General features: G+C 41.5%; 1 protein-coding gene across 2 annotated transcripts in view; it reads right to left on the bottom strand.

Moving 5' to 3' along the window:
* The window catches only part of LOC118400076 (receptor-type tyrosine-protein phosphatase epsilon-like), a 66,278-nt gene that overhangs the window by 25,289 nt on the left and 19,791 nt on the right, over window positions 1-21,198 (bottom strand). The window contains exons 2-5 of one of the 2 annotated variants that reach the window (XM_035796506.2): window positions 17,028-17,330; window positions 9,644-9,715; window positions 4,597-4,693; window positions 4,162-4,235 (exon numbers count right to left, since the gene is read on the bottom strand). In XM_035796506.2, coding sequence (XP_035652399.2) covers window positions 4,162-4,235; window positions 4,597-4,693; window positions 9,644-9,715; window positions 17,028-17,145 — 361 coding nt within the window. In that variant the 5' untranslated portion in view covers window positions 17,146-17,330. The remainder of the gene's footprint in view (window positions 1-4,161; window positions 4,236-4,596; window positions 4,694-9,643; window positions 9,716-17,027; window positions 17,331-21,198) is intronic. The other variant, XM_035796496.2, reaches the window with a different exon arrangement.

Raw genomic sequence — 21,198 nt, 5'->3', positions numbered from 1 at the left:
TTCAGTAGGATATCGCTACAGAATAGACCTGACTTTGTGTTTTGATTGTGACAACTTATCTAGAGAACAGATAAGTATTGAAATTCAAGAAGAACTATGTACACAACCTAAGGCTTGCATCATATCCCACAACACATACTCAATGGTTCAAATTAAATATTGTATACATAATTAGGGCTGTGGCGGTCATGAAATTATGTCAGCCGGTTATTGTCATGCAAAAGCCTGCCGGTCTCATGGTAATTGGCCGTTAATTAACAAACACGTTAAGCATCTCCAGGCCACCAGCAGAGAAGACGCTGACGCGTGCCTTTGGAACAGATTCTTTCCAAATGCACTGTATTCAGACTCCTTGACCTTTCCACATTTTGTTACGTTACAGCGTTGTTCTAAAATTGATTTAATATTTTTTCCCATCAATCTACAAAGAACAGTTCTTTTTGCAAATGTATTAAAATGTACATAAATATTCAGACCCTTTGCTATGAGAGTCGAAATTGAGCTCAGGTGCATCCTGTTTTTATTGATCATCCTTGAGATGTTTCTACAACTTGATTGGAGTCCACCTGTGGTAAATCCAATTGATTGGACCTGATTTGGAAAGGCACACACCTGCCTATATACAGTGCATTCTGGAAGTATTTAGACCCATTGACTTTTTCCACATTTTGTCACGTTACAGCCTTATTCAAAAATTGATTAAACTGCATTTTTTTCCTCATGACAGCCTGCTTGGAGTTTGTCTACAGGCTTCTAAAGGACTTTCAGACCATGCAAAACCAGATTCTCTGGTCTGATGAAACCAAGATTGAACTCTTTGGCTCGAATACCAAGCGTCACATCTCCAGGAAACCTGGCACCATCCCTAAGGTAAAGCATGGTGGAGGCAGCATCATGCTGTGGGGATGTTTTTCAGCAGCACTGGGAGACTAGTCAGGATCGAGGGAAAGATGAACGGCGCAAAGTACAGAGAGATATTTGATGAAAAGCTGCTCCAGAGTGCTCAGGACCTCAGACTGGGGCAAAGTTTCACCTTCCAACAGGACAATGACCCATAGCACACAGCCAAGACAATGCAGGACTGGCTTTGGGACAAGTATCTGAATGTCCTTGAGTGGCCCATCTTGAGCCCAGACTTGAACCCGATCGAACATCTCTGGAGAGACCTGAAAATAGCTGTGTAGCGAAGCTCCCCATTCAACCTGACAGAGCTTGAGAGGATTTGTAGAGAAGAATGGGAGAAACTCTCCAAATACAGGTGTGCCAATGTAGTAGCATCATACACAAGAAGCCTTGAGGCTGTAATCACTGCCAAAGGTGCTTCAACAGAGTAATGACTAAGGTGTCTGAATTCTTATGTTAATGTGATATTTGCTTATATAGGCCAATGCATATGCTCTAATATGCATAGGTGCCGACTGGCTCAAAATCGGTCTTATGCAGCAACATTTGAAATGTAGTCTTTTACATTGGATAAAAGTAGAGACTCTCTGCCCAATGGTATATCATACACTACAATGGATAAACAATGGGAAAGTCATTTTGCTTTGAAAGTTTATAAACTTGTATACTCACTTTTGAGAAAATGGCCTTTGAATGTTTCGGTACTACTATTGGAGAGCCCTTTGTCTACACCCATTCAGCATCGTTCACACTCTATTAAGCTTTATCCCCCACCCATCTCTTTAAGGGTTGATCCGAATGTACTAACAATAGCAGTCAAGCAACCAAGCTAACTTGCTAGCTACTTCCAGACATTTAAGTGAGAGAGAAGAGATCACTGAACATTACTCGCCCTAGCAGAGATGGTTAGGCCGGTATGTTATCCAGAGCATTGGTGACTGCAACTGTGCTGTCAAATTGTCCGTTTGTAAATTCAGAGCGTTTCGTGATCAGAGCGCACACCGGATGCTCTGGCCGATGAGTAGGGTTGATCCGAACGTTCTGACTTCACAACGGCAGTCAAGCACCCAAGCTAACTGACTAACATTGACTAATTCCAAACACATAATGAGAGAACACCCCACTCTGGCCATTTTACTCACCCTGGCAGAGCTGGTGAGGCTGTTTTCATGTTATCCAGAGCGTTGGTGACTAACTATGCTGCTAGCAACAATTGAAATTGAGACTCAATTTACGAACGCACCCGAAATGGTTACTTGCATAGTGGAGTCTTTGGTTAAGACATGTAGCTAGCTAGGTAAACAATGAACCATAATCACAACTCATGACATTACTACCCTGCATGAATCTGCAGTTGGCTAACCAACCAGGTTCAATGTTAGCTAGTTAACATCATGCTATAGCTAGCCAAGCAAATGGTTGTCAATTTAAAACGTGTAATATCTGAAAATGTATAGTTAGCTAATGCACTGTAAAGTACAATTGACCTTATTTTAGAGCCCAAAAATGTAATATTTCAGGTCAACTGTAATATGAATACCATTGTAAAGCACAATGTCTCCCCTTTCCAGCAAAATCAATGACGAGACCTTCATGCTGCTCGTCTCTGCATAACTGAAGGCAATGAGTTCCGTTGGGTCTTTAAAAAAAATGGTGGGTGGGGAAGCGAAACCTACTTTGTGACAGGGAAAGGGGAGATGAGCCATGTGGGAAAAACAGCTTTTTCATCTGATCTGTCCAACATCACCTCTAAAATGTAAATAAAACATTATAAAGACAGATATATATATATATAATGTGTAATTGCATAGCTATTTCAAGGTTTGTGTCGAAATTGGATTGGGTTTTTAGGGCAGTGCTAAAGTTATCTTCAGAAGTAAACAGAGGCTGTCGCGGCTTTTGAGAGTCATGGTGGCTTGCTGTGATGAAGCAAAAAATGTATGCATTCAGTTGACACATAATTAGTTGTTTGCATTCAGTTGACACATAATTAGTTGCATTATGCGTGCTGTACGTTACGTCATGACACGTCACAATTTAACGTACGGTGTCAGAGGGGTTTTCTCCAATACTACCGGACCATTACCATGTCAACCAATGCTTGAATAGAAACGTAGTTCACACCCCAGATTTTGATGCCAGCTGCTACAGTCCCATTAGTTTTCATTGCAGCCTCGTTTGAATGCCGCGGTTGCACACATTTGTACGGAATGGGGTTAGTCAACAGTGGCTAGCTAGACTATCTTACCCATATACATCATACATGGTTGGACGAGTCTCCTGTCGGATGCCATGGTTGCTCTTGGTTTGAAGATGTAAAATCGGAAACATGTGTATTCTCAATCTCCTTAGCTATCATACTCAGTCCACTGATTTCAAAACCCAGTCCTCCAGAAAGTAGAGAGCAACACTTAAACAGTTTTAATACACAATACATTTTTAAAAGCAGCGTTAGACAGGATTACCTAGACATACTGACCAGCTCAAATAGACAGAAGCGTGCTATATAGCAGACCAATCCAAACTTCTCGGCATGTCCAGCCCACTCATCATCTCAGCCAATCATAGCTAGTGGGAAGGTTGCTGGCTTTTTCTATGGCTAAACTAGGCTCGTAATTTAACAATTTAATTCGTAATTACAGATGGCATACAAGTTTGTTAATAAGGCACATGAAAGTGCACATGTTAGAGAAGGCATTTCTGCCAAAAAACACATTTTGACAAATAAAAAAGTTTACGTTTAAACGGCTCTCCTGTGAAGTTGTGACCCGCGACATACGCCTAGTTTCCTAAAAACAGGTCACATATGGATGTTTTGAATTAATCATCAATCACTTTCGAAAGCGCTGTCCATTTTGTTGTGTTAGGCTTTGAAACATCAACCATGTTTTACAATCAGTTTCAACTGATTCAACTTCTTTCTTCAAATTGATCATCACAGTGAGTAGAATTTTAAAAGCACATACTCTTTTGATGATAAGTATATGAGGTGATTTTCAATTGCTTTCACGTTGATGTCAGATGACAATACAACCCTGAGCCCTGAGTACCAGGCCATGAGAACCGGATGATCGTTCGCGAGTTGGGTACTACTAACGCATGGCTAGAGTGCATAAGAGGAGATTACTGTGAGTCAACGGTCAAGTGGAATTTTACTGTGGTCAAGACTCATGACTGCCGGTGTGGTGGTAATAGTTACCGCAACAGTCCTATACATAAGATGTACTGTATGAGGAAAAGTGAAGTTGTGAGACGTACCTTGATCTTCCAAGAAGCCATTTGGAATCTTCTTATCAACTGAGGTGACAATAGCCTTCCTGTGGTTTCTAAACCTAACCAGAGATTGTGACAGAAAAGAAGAAACAAAAGAGGAAAGAACTCAAATGTTATCTGACCAGAATATTTCAGCTCAACAAGTCAGAAGAAATAGAAACCCACCATCTGTACTGAAAGCTGTTCTTTCTCATGAGAAGCACAGAGTATCCTCACCTCTGAGAGAGGAGTTGACAGAGTGAGGGAGTGAGTGACAGAGAGAGCATGGTATAATATGACCGAGCTAGGCATTTGTTTTCTGTTTTACTGGAAGAGCAGTTGTTGGAACACTTTCCACCCACACACACAGTGGGGGTGGGCTGGGCTGATGATAAAGGAAAGGATGGGGGTGAGGTGAAGCCACCCAGTGTTGTTTGTTACCTTAGGAAGTATACTGTCGGGAGAACGATGATGATGAGAAGAAGAGAGACGATCAGCATATAGGAAAGTACATGGGCACCCTGGGGGGTGGGGTTTTCTGGGAAACAAAGATAAATATATTATTTTGTATACTACACATACAAGTGTTGTCAATATTTTCACATCTATATGCACCCATTTAAATAGATAATTGTTAGACATGCCCAGTGCAATTCTTTACATTTAGGATCGAGTTAATGTATGCTGATTGTCCTGGGCCTCGTTTCCCAGAGCCTTCATAGCGTTAAGCTCATCGCTAGAACCATCTTTAGTAGCCGAGTTGTTTCCCAAAACCATAGTTACTAAAGATGCACTTAAACACTTTCTATTTACCGACTGCCTCAGACCACCCGTAGAACAGCTAAGTGCGTCGTCAGATGCTTTTTTCCCCCCTTACGCATCACTTCATACACAGAAGATATACGCTAAACACAGAAACAAGAGCTATCTATATCTGTCTCTAACGAAGTTGACTACAAATACAAGCAAATAATAAAATGATGCTTCAAATGAAAATGTAGATGACTGCAAAAGATAAATACATTATAGGGCAGGTAGGCCTATATATTTCAATCACATTAACATACATTTTATGTTCATTCCATTGAATTCTATTTAGCTAATTCTAGGCTGCTGTCTGTAATGTTTTCCTCAATATATTTTATGTGTAACTAGAGGTCAGGAACTTTTTTTCAAACTTGAAAATAAATATATATTATGGCTGTCAAACAATTAAAATAATTAATTGCAGCCTCCTGAGTGGAACAGCTGTCTAAGGCACTGCATCACCCCAGGCTGCGTCACAACCGGCCGTGAACAGGAGTACCATAGGGCAGTGCACAATTTTCCCTGTGTCTTCAGGGTTAGGGGAGGGTTTGGTTGGGGGGGCTCATCGTGCTCTAGCGACTCCTTGTGGCAGGCCGAGTGCCTGCAGGCTGACTTTTTCGTCAGTTGAACAGTGATTCCTCCGACACATTGGTGCGGCTGGCTTCCAGGTTAAGCGGGCAGGTGTTAAGGAGTGCGGTTCAGCAGTTCATGTGGACTCATGACTTGACCTTCGCCTCTCCCGAGTCCGTTGGGGAGTTGCAGCGATGAGACAAGATCGCAATTGGATATCACAAAATTGGGGAAAAATACATGGAAAAGTCCTGTAACTTACTCTCTCTCAAACACACATTCTTGTACAGGTAACCTTGTGGGGGGACACAATTCAGTCCCATTCAAAATCCTATTTTCCCTAACCTTAACACAAAACCCTAACCTAGCACTGAATCCTAAACCCAACCCTAGTTCTGATGTCCCCAGTTGGTCAATTATTTGTATTTGTTTACTATTATTGTGGAGACCATAAGTCCCCACAAGAATAGTTAAACACACACAGTCGTCCTCCTGTTTCTTTTCACTGAACCAGTTCCAAAGACAAACAAGACTGTTGACATTTTCAGATGATAAAGCTGCTCTTTACTTTTGCACAATATGCCCAGAGAGTGAAAACAACCTCTCACAAGGTTGCCTGGTGTGTGCCCCTACATGCTCTGACCACCACTGTAGTGGACAATCCTCCATGTTGATGCTGGGCTCTGCCTTGTAACGCTCTACACATTTCTCAATGAAGTCCTCCTCTTCATCAGAGTCCGACTCAGAAGAATTCAACAAAAGGGCAGCTTTCTTTTTTGGTGGCTCTGACTCTGTTGCTTTATCAGGTTGCTGGGCAGGCCTCTCTTCCTTCAGAAAGTTGCTGAACAAAGCCCACACCTCACCCTTCTCAGATCTGGGAAGGCACTTCAGGTCTTTAAACCTTGGGTTGAGAACTATGGCGATCTTCAGCCATGTGAGGTTGGTGTTTTCCTTGCGTTTCTCCAGGTTTGTTGTGAATGTCAGCTTGAATCTTTCCATGTAGGCAGGGTCATTATCAGAACTCTCCATCACCCGAAGGAGATGACAAAAAGCAGGCAACACCACAGAGCAGGAAATGTACTTCTCTCCATATCAGAAGTTCAGTCAAGTACCTGCAGTGAAAGATAATTCAAAATTACTTCAGTCAATTGTGAGAGGCTTGTTACACACAGACACACACACACCACATCTTATTATAACACTAATATCGAGATAGAGAATATTACCTGCAAGGCTCCCATAGTGCAGCTGTGATTGGCATGGTGATGTTCGTTTTCTGTTGGGCCAGAGGCTTTACCATTTCCAGAGTGGAGGTCCATCTTGTGACATCTTGTGCGAATGACACCTTCTTTAGCCCATTTGCAATTTGCTGCGGTCATAGCAATGCAGCGTTTGGTGGGTTGTTCGGCACTTAGCTAGGGCATGTTCGAACCCGCTTGTAATGATCGTCTTCGGGAGAAAGAGAGGAGGACCAAAGCGCAGCGTGGTAAGTGTTCATCATTTTAATTAAAGGAAGCACTGAACACTGAATCAAAACAAAATGAACGAAACAAACCAGTCCTATCTGGTGACATACACATGTAACACAAAGACACAATAAACACCCACAAAACCCAGGTGGAAAAAGGCTACCTAAGTATGATTCTCAATCAGAGACAACTAACGACACCTGCCTCTGATTGAGAACCATACTAGGCTGAACACAGAAACCAACATAGAATAACAAACAGACTGCCCACCCCAACTCACGCCCTGACCATACTAAAACAAACAGACTGCCCACCCCAACTCACGCCCTGACCATACTAAAACAAACAGACTGCCCACCCCAACTCACGCCCTGACCATACTAAAACAAACAGACTGCCCACCGCAACTCACGCCCTGACCATACAAAAAAAAGACAAAACAAAGGAACTAAGGTCAGAACATGACACCGCTGTTCTGTAGGGACACTGTGATGGACATTTGGAGACTGTGTGCGATGCAGGGCAGGTGTTCAAAAGGCATATGTCTCGAAGCTGCAATTATGTTCCGTGCACTGTCTGTGCAAACTGTGGTAACTTTGTTTTCAATGTTCCACTGCTTTGCTAGATCCATGAAATGCCGAGCGCACGTTTCAGCATAGTGCCTGTCTTCTGTCTTCATTATGGCCATAGCATGTGAATGCAGTTTCCAGTTTTTATTGATGTGGTGCGCAGTAACCCCAAGGTAGTTGTGGATACAGACAGAAGTCCAGTGGTCTCCTGTGAGAGCAACAGCCATTTCATGTTTCAACTTCTCGTAGCCCTCTCGCTTTCATACAGCTTGTGTATTTTTGTAACGACGATGGCTCGAGGGTAACTCATACTTTGAATCGTCCGATCCTATCCAAATAATATCCCTCAAGCCTTCGTCCTCCACAGTGTTAGCTCACTGCTCGTCGACTTGTCCATAGGCCTCCAGCGCGCACACTCTTCTAGCTTGCCAAAGATATCCTCTATTGCTACTATTAACGTTACTTGTAAATGATAACGAAGATTCGATGTTCAGTACCAGTCAAATATTTGGACACACCTACTCATTCCAAGTTTTAACTTTAATGTTTATATTTTCTACATTGCAGAACAATAGTGAAGACAAAACTATGAAACTATCAAAACTATGAAATAACACATATGGAGCCATGTCGTAACCAAAAAAGTGTGAAACAAATCAAAATATAATTTCTATTTGAGATTCCACCCTTTGCCTTGATGACAGCTTTAAACACTATTGGCATTTGTTCAATCAGCATAATGAGGTAGTCAACTGGAATGCATTTCAATTAACAGGTGTACCTTGTTAAAAGTTCATTTGTGGAATTTCTTTCCTTCTTAATGTGTTTGAGCCAATCCGTTGTGTTGTGACAAGTTAGGGGTGGTATACAGAAGATAGCCCTATTTGGTTAAAGACCAAGTCCATATTATGGCAAGAAGAGCTCAAATAAGCAAAGAGAAACGACAATCGATCATTACTTTAAGACATGGAAATCAGTCAATGAAAAAATCAAGAACTTTGAATGTTTCTTCAAGCGCAGTCGCAAAAAACATCAGGCACTATAATGAAACATCCTCTCATGATGACCACCACAGGAAAGGAAGACCCAGAGTTACCTCTGCTGCAGAGGATAAGTTCATTATAGTTAATATTCAACCCTACAAATGTGTTTGATATAGAAAGATTGGGTTTTCGGAAGGTTTTTGAACTTATGTTTATTAAATTATGACACATATTAATTGTATTCCACCAATGAGGCCAATAGATGGCGATTTGGTCAATTGACTGCAGGAAGGGCTAGATGTACTCGGAGGGCTAATATCAATAACATGCATGTCAATCTTTTGGCTCAAAGTAGAGGAGAGATTGACTGTATCACTACTTGTCTTTTTGAGAGGTATTGATGTGTTGAAAGCACTGAAGTGTCTGTACGAACTGGGAACACACAGCTCAGACACCCACATTCTTATAAAAAAGGGTACCAAAAGGGTTCTTAGGCTGTCCCCATATGAGAACCCTTTTTGGTTCCAGGTGGAACCCTTTTGGGTCACAGTCCCCAAGTCCAGAACAGACTCTGAGAAATGCACAGTACTACATGTAACTCTCTTCCACATCAAGTAACTCTCAAGCGAGCAGTAAAATAAGAAAACAGACAAAACAACACCTCACAGCACAATGTGGACACACGCACAAAGCCTTGGCAGCAGCTAATAGGGATCCTAATGAATACTAAAATGATAGGTTCAGCATTTAGAATACGCTGCATCTATATCTGCAGCCATAAGTGGTAATATATCTCTAGGAGCTGATCTGTCGTTAGTATTTTAGGATAATTATAATGCTAAGGTACGATTTGAATGGAGAAAGCTGATCCGAGAGCAGCTCTGCTTTTCTTTCGATCCTATCAGTATTGTCAGATGTTCTAACATTGCACTTAACGAACGTTCTCTCTACGTGCTTGTTTGGGGAACACTCTTAAAAAGGTGACTCGTGAATAACGATGCATCTGGTAAGATCATCGAAATGCTTAAGTTACATCGCAACTGGGAAACAAGGCCCTGTTTGATTCCCTATTCTTATGAAAGTTACTTACCTGTAGTCTGGTTCTCATGAGAGGAGTTATTCAAGGTTATTATAGTTGTAGTCAGAAACAACACCATTGTGACTGTGGAGATAAAACAGAACATGAGTGAATACATAATGCTGTTAAAAAAATAAAAAATAAATACACTAACTAAATTCCACTAGAGGGCGCCCACGATACAAACAAATTCTGGCCTGACGATGTCAGTGTTGTCAGTGTAAATAAGAGGATGATGCCCTCTGTCTGTCTGATTCTGTAACTCCTTATAGCCTATCAGTTTCCTGTCCTGTCCGAGCATATCCACATAGCAGCATGGTGCATCTCCTCTGACCTCATATCCCTAAAATACACATATCAATGTCCAAACAGGCAGCATTATCTCATAGACAACAGAAACCAGATCCCCTGTAGTCCTGGACAGACTGGAGCAAAGCTAAACATAAGCTCAAGAGATGTACATCTCACATAGCAATGAGCAGCGCTTGGATAGGAGGGAGTGAGAAACAGTGAAAACCGAATGAGAAATATCCTTTTCTCAGAACAATCACTTTGAAGGAAGAGGAATCCCCTGTTACCATTGAGTCACTCTATGTAGCCTGAAGGCACTAGAAGGATACATAGGCTGTATTAAACCAGAGTACAGTTATTGTTAAGAGGTTTTTATCCATGTGCAGACTTGAGAGCACCACTTTATTCTCTGTTTTAGTCAAAGCTGTATGGCATCTATATATAATCATTAATACTGCCATTGTTAATAATTTTCTATCTCTCTCTCTCTCTCTAATTATATTTGCTTTATTGGCATGACGTAACAATGTACATATTGCCAAAGCTTACTTTGGAGAATTACAATATTAACATAATTAATAATAATAATCAATGTTGTCAAAGGGACAACAGTAACAACAATAATCAAGGGTCAAAATAACCATACATTAAACAATAACAATAAGCATAGAGGACATGTTCAGGTTGGTTGGTCTGTCAGACACTGTCCCTCATTTTATGACAGGCGGAAATGTAGTGCGCTGCCAACCCACAGCTCTCTGCATCCTCCCCCAACAGTGTCTAGGCTGTGATCACTGAGCCTGTACTTTGTCAAGGTTTTTATGGTCAAATAGTTTGCCACTGTGTACTGACGATTTAGGGCTAGATAGCACTGGATTTAGCTTTGTGCTTGTGTTTCCCAATAAGTACTGTAGTTTTGTTTTGACTGTGTTATAATTTGTTTGATCTGATGGATTGGATGTTCTGGTCCTGAGGCTTCAGTGTGTTAGTAGAACAGGTTTGTCAACTCAGCCCCAGGACCAGCTGGATGTGGGGACTCTTTTCTTTGCTCAGCTCTTGGCATTGCAGGGTTTGGTAATGACATCAAATAAAACTTTATTTGCCACATGCTCCGAATATAACAAGTTTAGACTTTACCGTGAAATGCTTACTTACAAGCCCTTAACCAACTGTGCAGTTCAAGAAGGAGAAAATATTTACCAAGTAGACTAAAATAAAAAGTGATAATAAAAAGTATGACTATGCATAGGTAACAAACAAACAGCGAGTAGCAGCAGTGTACAAGGGAGGGTCAATGTAAATTGTCCGGTATGAGAGGGGTTCACTGAATTTTAGATGTTTCCAAAACTTAATTTATCTTTTTTGAGCTTTTATTATTAGTGGATTTTGGCCTAATTCTGCCCTGCATGCATTGTCTGTAGTTTTCCTCTGGACATGTAAGAGAATCTTACAGAACTGCATGCAGGGTTTCAATAGGGTGTTTGTCCCATTGGGTGAAATATTGTTTTGCAAGTGGACCCCACACATCGCTGCCATAAAGTGCAATTAGTTCAATAACACATTCAATTAGTTTTAGCCAAATTTTAATAGGTATTTCAACTAGAATTACATTTTTAATGGTGTAGAATTCCCTGCATGCTTTCTCTCAGTTCATTCACCTCTCTCTCTCTCTCTCTCTCTCTCTGTGTCTCTCTCTCTGTGTCTCTCTCTCTCTGTGTCTCTCTCTCTCTACAGTACCAGTCAAAGGTTTGGACACACCTACTCATTCCATTTGTATTATTTTCTACATTGTAGAATAATAGTGAAGGAATCAAAACTATGAAATTGAATCATGTAGTAACGAAGAAAGTATAAAAAATATATTTTATATTTGAGATTCTTCAAAGTGGCCACGCTTTGCCTTGATGACAACTTTGCACACTCTTGGCATTCTCTCAACCAGATTCATGAGGTAGTCACCTGGAATGCATTTCAAAACTTCTTAATTAATGTGTGGAATGTCTTTCCTTCTTAATGCATTTGAGCCAATCAGTTGTGTTGTGACAAGGTAGGGGTGGTATACAGAAGATAGCCCTATTTGGTAAAAGACCAAGTCCATATTATGGCAAGAACAGCTCAAATAAGCAAAGAGAAACAACAATCCATCATTACTTTAAGACATGAAGGGCAGTCAATGAGGAAAATGTCAATCATTTTTCAAGTTTCTTCAATTGCAGTCGTAAAAACCATCAAGCGCTATAATGAAACTGGCTCGTTTGAGGACCGCCACAGGAAAGGAAGACCCAGAGTTACCTCTGTGCAGAGGATAAGTTCGTTAGAGTTACCAGCCTCAGAAATTGCAGCCCAAATACAGTGGCAAGAAAAAGTATGTGAATCCTTTAGAATTACTTGGATTTCTGCATAAATGAAGTCTAAGTCACAACAATATACAAACACATCCTGCTTAAACTAATAACAAACAAACAATTATACTTTTTCATGTCTTTATTGAACACACTGTGTAAAGTGCAGGTCGGGAAAAGTATGTGAACCCCTGAATTTAATAACAGGTTGACCCTCCTTTGGCAGCAATAACCTCAACCAAACGTTTTCTGTAGTTGTGGATCAGACCTTCACAATGGTCAGGAGGAATTTGACCATTCTTCTTTACAAAACTGTTTCAGTTCCACAATATTCTTGGGATGTCTGATGTGAACCTCTCTCTTGAGGTCATGCCACAGCATCTCAATCGAGTTGAGGTCAGGACTGACTGGGCCACTCCAGAAGGCGTATTTTCTTCTGTTCAAGCCATTCCGTTGTTGATTTACTTCTGTCTTTTGGGTTGTTGTCCTGTTGCATCACCTAACTTCTGTAGAGCTTCAATTGACAGACAGATAGCCTTACATTCTCCTGCAAAATGTCTTGATAAACTTGGAAATACATTTTTTCATCGATGATAGCAAGCTGTCCCGGCCCTGGGACAGCAAAGCAGCCCCAAACCATGATGCTCTCTCCACCATAGTTTACAGTTGAGATGAGGTTTTGATTTTGATGTGCTGTGCCTTTTTTTCTCCACACACAGTGTTGTATGGTCCTTACAAACAACACAACTTTAGTTTGTATACCACCCACCACTGCGACTTGTATGCTCTAGTCGGCTGGCCCTCACTACATATTCGTCGCCAGACCCACTGGCTCCAGGTCATCTACAAGTCCATGCTAGGTAAAGCTCCACCTTATCTCAGTTCACTGGTCACGATGGCAACACCCATCCGTAGCACGCGTTCCAGCAGGTGTATCTCACTGATCATCCCTAAAGCCAACACCTCATTTGGCCGCCTTTCGTTCCAGTACTCTGCTGCCTGTGACTGGAACGAACTGCAAAAATCGCTGAAGTTGGAGACTTTTATCTCCCTCACCAACTTCAAACATCAGCTATCCAAGCAACTAACCGATCGCTGCAGCTGTACATAGTCTATTGGTAAATAGCCCACCCATTTTCACCTACCTCATTCCCATACTGTTTTTATACTGTTTTTTTTTATTTTATTTACTTTTCTGCTCTTTTGCACACCAATATCTCTACCTGTACATGACCATCTGATCATTTATCACTCCAGTGTTAATCTGCAAAATTGTATTATTCGCCTACCTCCTCATGCCTTTTGCACACATTGTATATAGACTGCCCATTTTTTTCTACTGTGTTATTGACTTGTTAATTGTTTACTCCATGTGTAACTCTGTGTTGTCTGTTCACACTGCTATGCTTTATCTTGGCCAGGTCGCAGTTTCAAATGAGAACTTGTTCTCAACTAGCCTACCTGGTTAAATAAAGGTGAAATAAAAAAATAAAAAAATAAATAAAAAGTTAAATTTGTCCAAAGAATATTTTGCCAGTAGCGCTCTGGCACATCCAGGTGCTATTTTGCGAACTTGCAGCAATGTTTTTTTGGACAGCCATGGCTTCTTCCATGGAATCCTCCCATGAACATCATTCTTGTTTAGTGTTTTACGGATTGTAGACTCGTCAACAGAGATGCTAGCATCTTCCAGGGATTTCGGGAAGTCTTTAGCTGACACTCTAGGATTCTTCTTAAACTCATTGAGCATTCTGCGCTGTGCTCTTGCAGTCATCTTTGCAGGACGGCCACTCCTAGGGAGATTAGCAACAGTGCTGAAATTTCTCCATTTATAGACAATTTGCCTTACCATGGACTGACTTTTAGAGATACTTTTGTAACCCTTCCCTGCTTTATGCAAGGCAACAATTCTTAATCTTAGGTCTTCTCTTTTGTTCGAGGCATGATTCATCAGGCAATGCTTCTTGTGAATAGCAAACTCAAAATTTGTGAGTGTTTTTTTTATGGGGCAGGGCAGCTCTAACAAACATCTCCAAACTCGTCTCATTGTTTTGACTTCCGGTTAGTTGACTCCTGACTCCAATTAGCTTTAGAGAAGTCATTAGCCTAGGGGTTCACATACTTTTTCCAACCTACAGTGTGAATGTTTAAATTATGTATTCAGAATAGACAAGAAAAATACAATAATTTGTGTGTTATTAGTTTTAGTTCATTTATTGTTGTGAAATGTTATGTCAAATTTATGCAGAAATCCTGGTAATTCCAAAGGGTTCACATACTTTTTCTTGCGACTGTAAATGCATCACAGAGTAAGAGACACATCTAAACATCAACTGTTCAGAGGAGACACCGTGAATCAGGCCTTCATGGTCAAAGTGCTGCAAAGAAACCACTACAAAAGGACACCAATAATAAGAAGAGACTTGCTTGGGCCAAGAAACACGAGCAATGGACATTAGACCAGTGGAAACCTGTCCTTTTGATTTTTGGTTCCTAATGAGAGCCAGTTTCATCATAGCGCATGATGGTTTTTACGACTGCACTTGAAGAAACTTTCAAAGTTCTTGAAATGTTCCGGATTGACTGACATTCATGTTTTAAAGTAATGATGGACTGTCTTTTCTCTTTGCTTATTTGAGCTGTTCTTACCATAATATGGACTTGTTTTTTTAACAAATAGGGCTATCTTCTGAATACCACCCCTCACAACACATTAAGAAGGAAAGAAATTCCACAAATGAACTTTTAACAAGGCACAGCTGTTAATTGAAATGTATTCCAGGTGAATAACTCATGAAGCTGGTTGAGAGAATGCCAAGAGTGTGCAAAGCTGTCATCAAGGCAAAGGGTGGCTACTTTGAAGAATATAAAATATAAAATATATTTTGATTTGTTTAACACTTTTTTGGTTACTTCCTGATTCCATATGTGTTATTTCATAGTTGATGTCTTCCCATTTATTATTCTACAGTTTAGAAAATAGTAAAAATAAAGAAAAACCCTTGAATGAGCAGGTGCATCCAAACGTTTGACTGGTACTGTATGTGTGTCAAATGAAGTGGAAGTAACTGTTTAAATGTGATGAATCCCCTCTGATCTAGTTTGACCGTCAGCAACACTGATAGGTGGGTAAATATTAATCCCAGCCATAACCCTGAGTGGAAAATCCTAATGTTCATTGTTACTTTACTTCAGTAAGCCCTCAAAGCTATTTTATGTCTGTGCACACACACACACACACACACACACACACACACACACACACACACACACACACACACACACACACACACACACACACAACTGAATGACGCTTTCATCCGATGAAGAGTGTGCATTTGAATTCCTAGTTACCAAAATATCCACTCTGACATGTGGATAAAGAAAAATGTTATGTTATACAACCTGACAAGAACCCAGATGAACCCAGCTAAAGGGCACACAGTGATGAATGGATTAAAAAATGTATGGTTTATACATTGTTAAAACCTATCTCACGGGTTCCAATGTCGGAGGACAATGTATACTGTATCCGCGAGCATTGAAATATGTTTTGTGTATGTTCTTGACCAATGGACATGGTGCAAACATACATGGACTGCAAAATTGTATCCAAGCATAAAAAAGGCATCGAAAATACAGCAATCCATTACAGCCCTTGAAATCTTTCATTGTCTCCAATTTCAAAGAGATTTCATCAGATTGGCTAGACTAGTGGCTCCCGAGTGGCGCAGAGGTCTAAGACACTGCATCTCAGTGGAAGAAGCGTCACTCCAGTACCTGGTTTTAATCCATGGCTGCATCACATCCGGCCGTGATTGGGAGTGCCATAGGGGTGGCGCAAAATTGGCCCGGGCTAGGCAGTCATTGTAAATAAGAATTTGTTAATTCCTGACTTGCCTAGTGAAATAAAAACATTTAAAATAGTGTATCCTTTGTCTTATGAAACAACGATAAAACATTCATCTTCATGTGGCATCCCAATCCACATCCATTTAACTTCAGATTTCTCCATGAATCAATAAAACCTAAAAGCATTTTTTTTTTTTTTTTTTAAGGAGAGAAAAAAGAAAGACAGTGGAAAGCAACACCCAAACACATTCAGCAGCATTGGTTGTCTGGCTGGAGCAGTCAGTGGAAGTGCAAAACAAATGCATGTCAGAAGAGCGTGTGAACAGAGGAGGAGAGGATGCGAAGAGATGAGAGGCTGGAATAGATACATGCCTGGGCCCTCGGTAAAGCATTAGCAGCCATAATGGGAAACTTCCCTATCAGACAAACAGCAACAGTACTAGAGGGAAGGATGGCTTCACTGGTAAGAAGCAGGCCAATGTTACAGACAAATATCACAATCACAACTATATGCTTTATGGCATCAATTGTCAAAGGAATGGCTAGTTTACACAAACTGATGTTTCCTTTGTTGTGGGATGATGGAAGGTTGAATATTTTGCCTGTTCAAAAGCATGATACTGTATTGAGCCTCCGTTCTGGGATTTGCTTTCAGCTAACATGCACTAAGCTTAACCATACACACAAGTCATCACAGTACCATATGCACTGACATTGAAGCTGTACCATGATCTTGTTTTTGTAATCTCCTATCACTGTGTCGGAAGAATGGTAAGGGTCAACAAAGTAAATTCAAGAATTGATTTGAAATCCTAATTGAAAACAAGGGGCCCTTTTCGTTAATAGATGGCATTTAGATTGATTCCCTAAATTTATTGAGTTTAAATTAAATTGACTCAGGGTTTACTCACAGTTCCAAGCAGAGCTGACACGATTCAGGAGTTGATCCAATAGTCCATAGCAACCTGAAAGTCTGATTCTCTTCCTGACTGGGCCCTTGGGGTTCTGTACCCATAACACAGTCCACATTCACATAGTCTCAGAGGAACAGGGTCTGGTGGGACTGGCTGGGGAAGTATTGGTTGTGATCAGGACACAGTTTGTTCCTGTAGCTAAGGTCCAGTGGGCTGGGTTTCAGGGGACTTCCAAGTTTCAAGTCATTACACGGTTTAAAAGTCATCTCGAGCTCAGTGATCTCCATAAACACATAGCACCTGAAGAAAGAGAAGACAAGAGAAAAGGTTGGACCATGGTTGCTGCTATTAAAGTGGCTCTAGAAAACCTTATTGCCTCCTTACTATGGTGACACGCCCAGATATAGTACATTCAAAATATCTTTAAAAAGACCAGGGAATTCAATGAATACAGTCATGACCTGGACTCCACAGGACTCCACTGTTTGCTTGTTAGTCAAAATACATGTTTCTCTTGCTCATTGTTTGGGCCTGACTCAGAGGAAAAGTCTTCATAAAAGAGATGAACAAACTAATAAAGCTACTTCCTGTGTACACCAGGAGTGGGTGTCTGATTGAGTGAACTGTACCGTAGGGAGAGATTGTACTATGCTAGACTGTGTGGGTGAGAGGAGGGAGGGTCGAGGATAGAGAGAGGAAAAGAGAGAGAAAGAAAGAGAAGGGGTGTAGTGTTCACAGTCACGAGTGAGTGCGTGTGCGTGTGCGTGTGTGTGTGTGTGTGTGTGTGTGTGTGTGTGTGTGTGTGTGTGCGTGTGTTATTCTGTTCCTTTGTCTGCACTGAGACAAACCCCTTTGTTCTAGCCCACACAGTGTGGCAAAGCAACATATGAACATTTCAAGAGCTATTAAATCGCTAAGCATGCAATCTAATCCCACCCACGGCAGAATTTCAGAACAGAGTGAGGAATAGACAATCAGTTATGCTATCCCTCAACAATAGAAACATTCAATACTTTAAATGTTTTACATGACAGCCAAGCCAAACACACATACAATGCTGTTTTTATTATGGCATCTACATGAAACACACCCAGGTCTGTACATATTTGGAATTGACCGTATTTCATTCCAATGTGCTCTAAACGACTAAGTATTGCTACACATTGTTGCATTTTGGAATCTGAGCACCCAAAACAAAGCATTGACTGTGGCGTTACTCTATGGCTCTAGCAGTGTACTAAGGGAAAAAAGCATGGCTCTGAGTGCCTACTCACTCCCTCTCGCTCTCCCAGCCCCAGAGTTCCTCTACCCACAAGTGGAAACACAAAGCCAGATTGTTAGCACCCCCCGGCCACTGAGACAGAGCAGAGGTGAGTCAGTGAGCTTAGCTGGAGAACCCGTCTCATACAAAGCTGTGATGGGAAAATGGGGCATCTAGGAAAAAGGGAAGAACTATTGTGCAATGTCAGTTCTCTACTGATTCAAAATAATGGACGAGAACCTGGGACAGATAAGGAGCATCTATTGGGTTACATGATAATGATCACATTCTAAAACTGCTGACACAGATTATACAAACAGTTACTTATCCCTGTTGATAGTACATGACTTTCACTGTTCATTGGCTTACTTTAGCGATGCACGATATATCGGTCAGCATATCGGAAACGGACGATATTAACTAAAATTCCAACATCGGCATCGGCACGATGTCTAGTTTAAAGCCGATGTGCAAAACCAATGTCAAAGCTGACGTACAGATGAAGTCGGAAGGTAAAAAATACACCTTAGCCAAATACATTTAAACTCAGTTTCACAATTCCGGACATTTAATCAAAGTAAAAATTCCCTGTCTTATGTCAATTAGGATTACCACTTTATTTTAAGAATGGGAAATGTCAGAATAATAGTAGAGAGAATGATTTATTTAACCTTTATTTCTTTCATCACATTCCCAGTGGGTCAGAAGTTTACACCCAATTAGTACTTGGTAGCATTGCCTTTAAATAGTTTATTTTGGCTCAAACGTTTCGGATAGCCTTCCACAAGCTTCCCACAATAAGTTGGGTGAATTATGGCCCATTCCTCCTGACAGAGCTGGTGTAACTGAGTCAGGTTTGTAGGCCTCCTTGCTCACACACGCTTTTTCAGGTCCGCCCACATATTTTCTATAGGATTGAGGTCAGGGCTTTGTGATGCCCATGTCCAATACCTTGACTTTGTTCTCCTTAAGTCATTTTGCCAAAACTTTGGAAGTATGCTTGGTTTGGAAGACCCATTTGCGACCAAGCATTAACTTTCTGACTGATGTCTTGAGATCTTGCTTCAATATATCTACATAATTTTCCTCCCTCATGAAGCCATCTATTTTGTGAAGCGCACCAGTCCCTCCTGCAGCAAGCACCCCCACAAAATTATGCTGCCACCACCATGCTTCACGGATGGGATGGTGTTCTTCGGCTTGCAAGCCTCCCCCTTTTTCCTCCAAACATAATGATGGTCATTATGGCCAAATAGTTCTAATTTTGTTTCATCAGACCAGAGGACATTTCTCCAAAAAGTACGCTCTTGTCCCCATGTGCAGTTGCAAACCGTAGTCTGGATTGTTTATGGCGGTTTTGGAGCAGTTTCTTCTTCCTTGCTGAGATGCGTTTCAAGTGATGTCGATATAGTCATTAGTCATCGAACGTTAGGACTTTCGACTAGAAAAGCCAGAATACAGCGTGAGCTGATTGTGGTAACTTGGTATGAACTTTGAACGATTATTCACTAAATAAGAAGTGATACCTCCTAGACGTTGAGCTATCAGCTGCAGCTGAAAACGTACATGGCCTAGGAAAGGACAGACAATCTCCTAATAATGACAAGGTACTTTAACATATCCACTCTATAACACTATGATCAGAAAGATTCTTCAGAAAGATTCTTCACAGGACAATGGCGATCTCTGCTGGGTAACCAGTCTTCCATCTTCGACCCATCTATCGAAGCGCAGCTCAGTGTAAATATATCTTGCATTTTCGTTTTCTGAATGGGTGGATATTAGAAGGCATAAGATTCTGTATTTACGGTAGCATAGCTTCTCAAGGTCCGATAGAGACCCAATCCCTTTGTCCCTCAGTCTTCCCACTCTTTCATTCAAACCCAACCCCCTTCCTTTGTATAACCAGCCGTCATATCGGGTTAGCACTAGGGGCTTTTCAAATTTGATGATTGAGTTGGAGGCGTGCATTACCATGCAGTCGGGGGTGAACAGGGAGTACAGGAGAGGGCACAGAACACACCCTTGTGGGGCCCCAGTGTTGAGGATCAGCGAGGTGGGGATGTTGTTTCCTACCCTCACCACCTGGGGGCTGCCCGTCAGGAAGTCCAGTACTCAGTTGCACAGGGCGGGGTCGAGACCCAGGGTCTCAAGCTTGATGACGAGTTTGGAGGGTATTATGGTGTTAAATGCTGAGCTGTAGTCGATGAACAGCATTCTCACATATGTATTCCTCTTGTCCAGATGGGTTAGGGCAGTGTGGTTGCGATTGCGTCGTCTGTGGACCTATTGGGTCGGTAGGCAAATTGGAATGGGTCTAGGGTGTCAGGTAGGGTGGAGGTGATATGGTCTTTGACAAGTCTCTTAAAGCATTTCATGATGACGGAAGTGAGTGCTATGGGGTGGTAGTCGTTTAGCTCAGTTACCTTAGCTTTCTTGGGAACAGGAACAATGTTGGCCCTGTTGAAGCATGTGGGAACAGCAGACTGGGATAAGGATTGATTGAATATGTCTGTAAACACACCATCCAGCTGCTCTGAGGACGCGGCAGGGGATGCCGCCTGGGCCTGCAGCCTTGCGAGGGTTAACACTTTGAAATGTTTTACTCTTGTCGACTGCAGTGAAGGAGAGTCCGCAGGTTTTGGTAGCGGGCCGTGTCAGTGGCACTGTATTGTCATCAAAGCGAGCAAAGAAGTTGTTTAGTCTGTCTGGGAGCAAGACATCCTGGTTCACGACGGGGCTGGTTTCCTTTTTGTAATCCATGATTGACTGTAGACCCTGCCACATACCTCTTGTGTTTGAGCTGTTGAATTGCGACTCTACTTTGTCTCTCTACTGACGCTTAGCTAGTTTGATTGCCTTGCGGAGGGAATAGCTACACTGTTTGTATTCGGTCATGTTTACGGT

This window comes from Oncorhynchus keta, chromosome 2, assembly GCF_023373465.1.
Source record: "Oncorhynchus keta strain PuntledgeMale-10-30-2019 chromosome 2, Oket_V2, whole genome shotgun sequence".
Lineage (NCBI taxonomy): Eukaryota > Metazoa > Chordata > Actinopteri > Salmoniformes > Salmonidae > Oncorhynchus > Oncorhynchus keta.
Note: the sequence above shows the minus strand (reverse complement) of the source record. Positions and strands in the feature narration are given on the sequence as shown.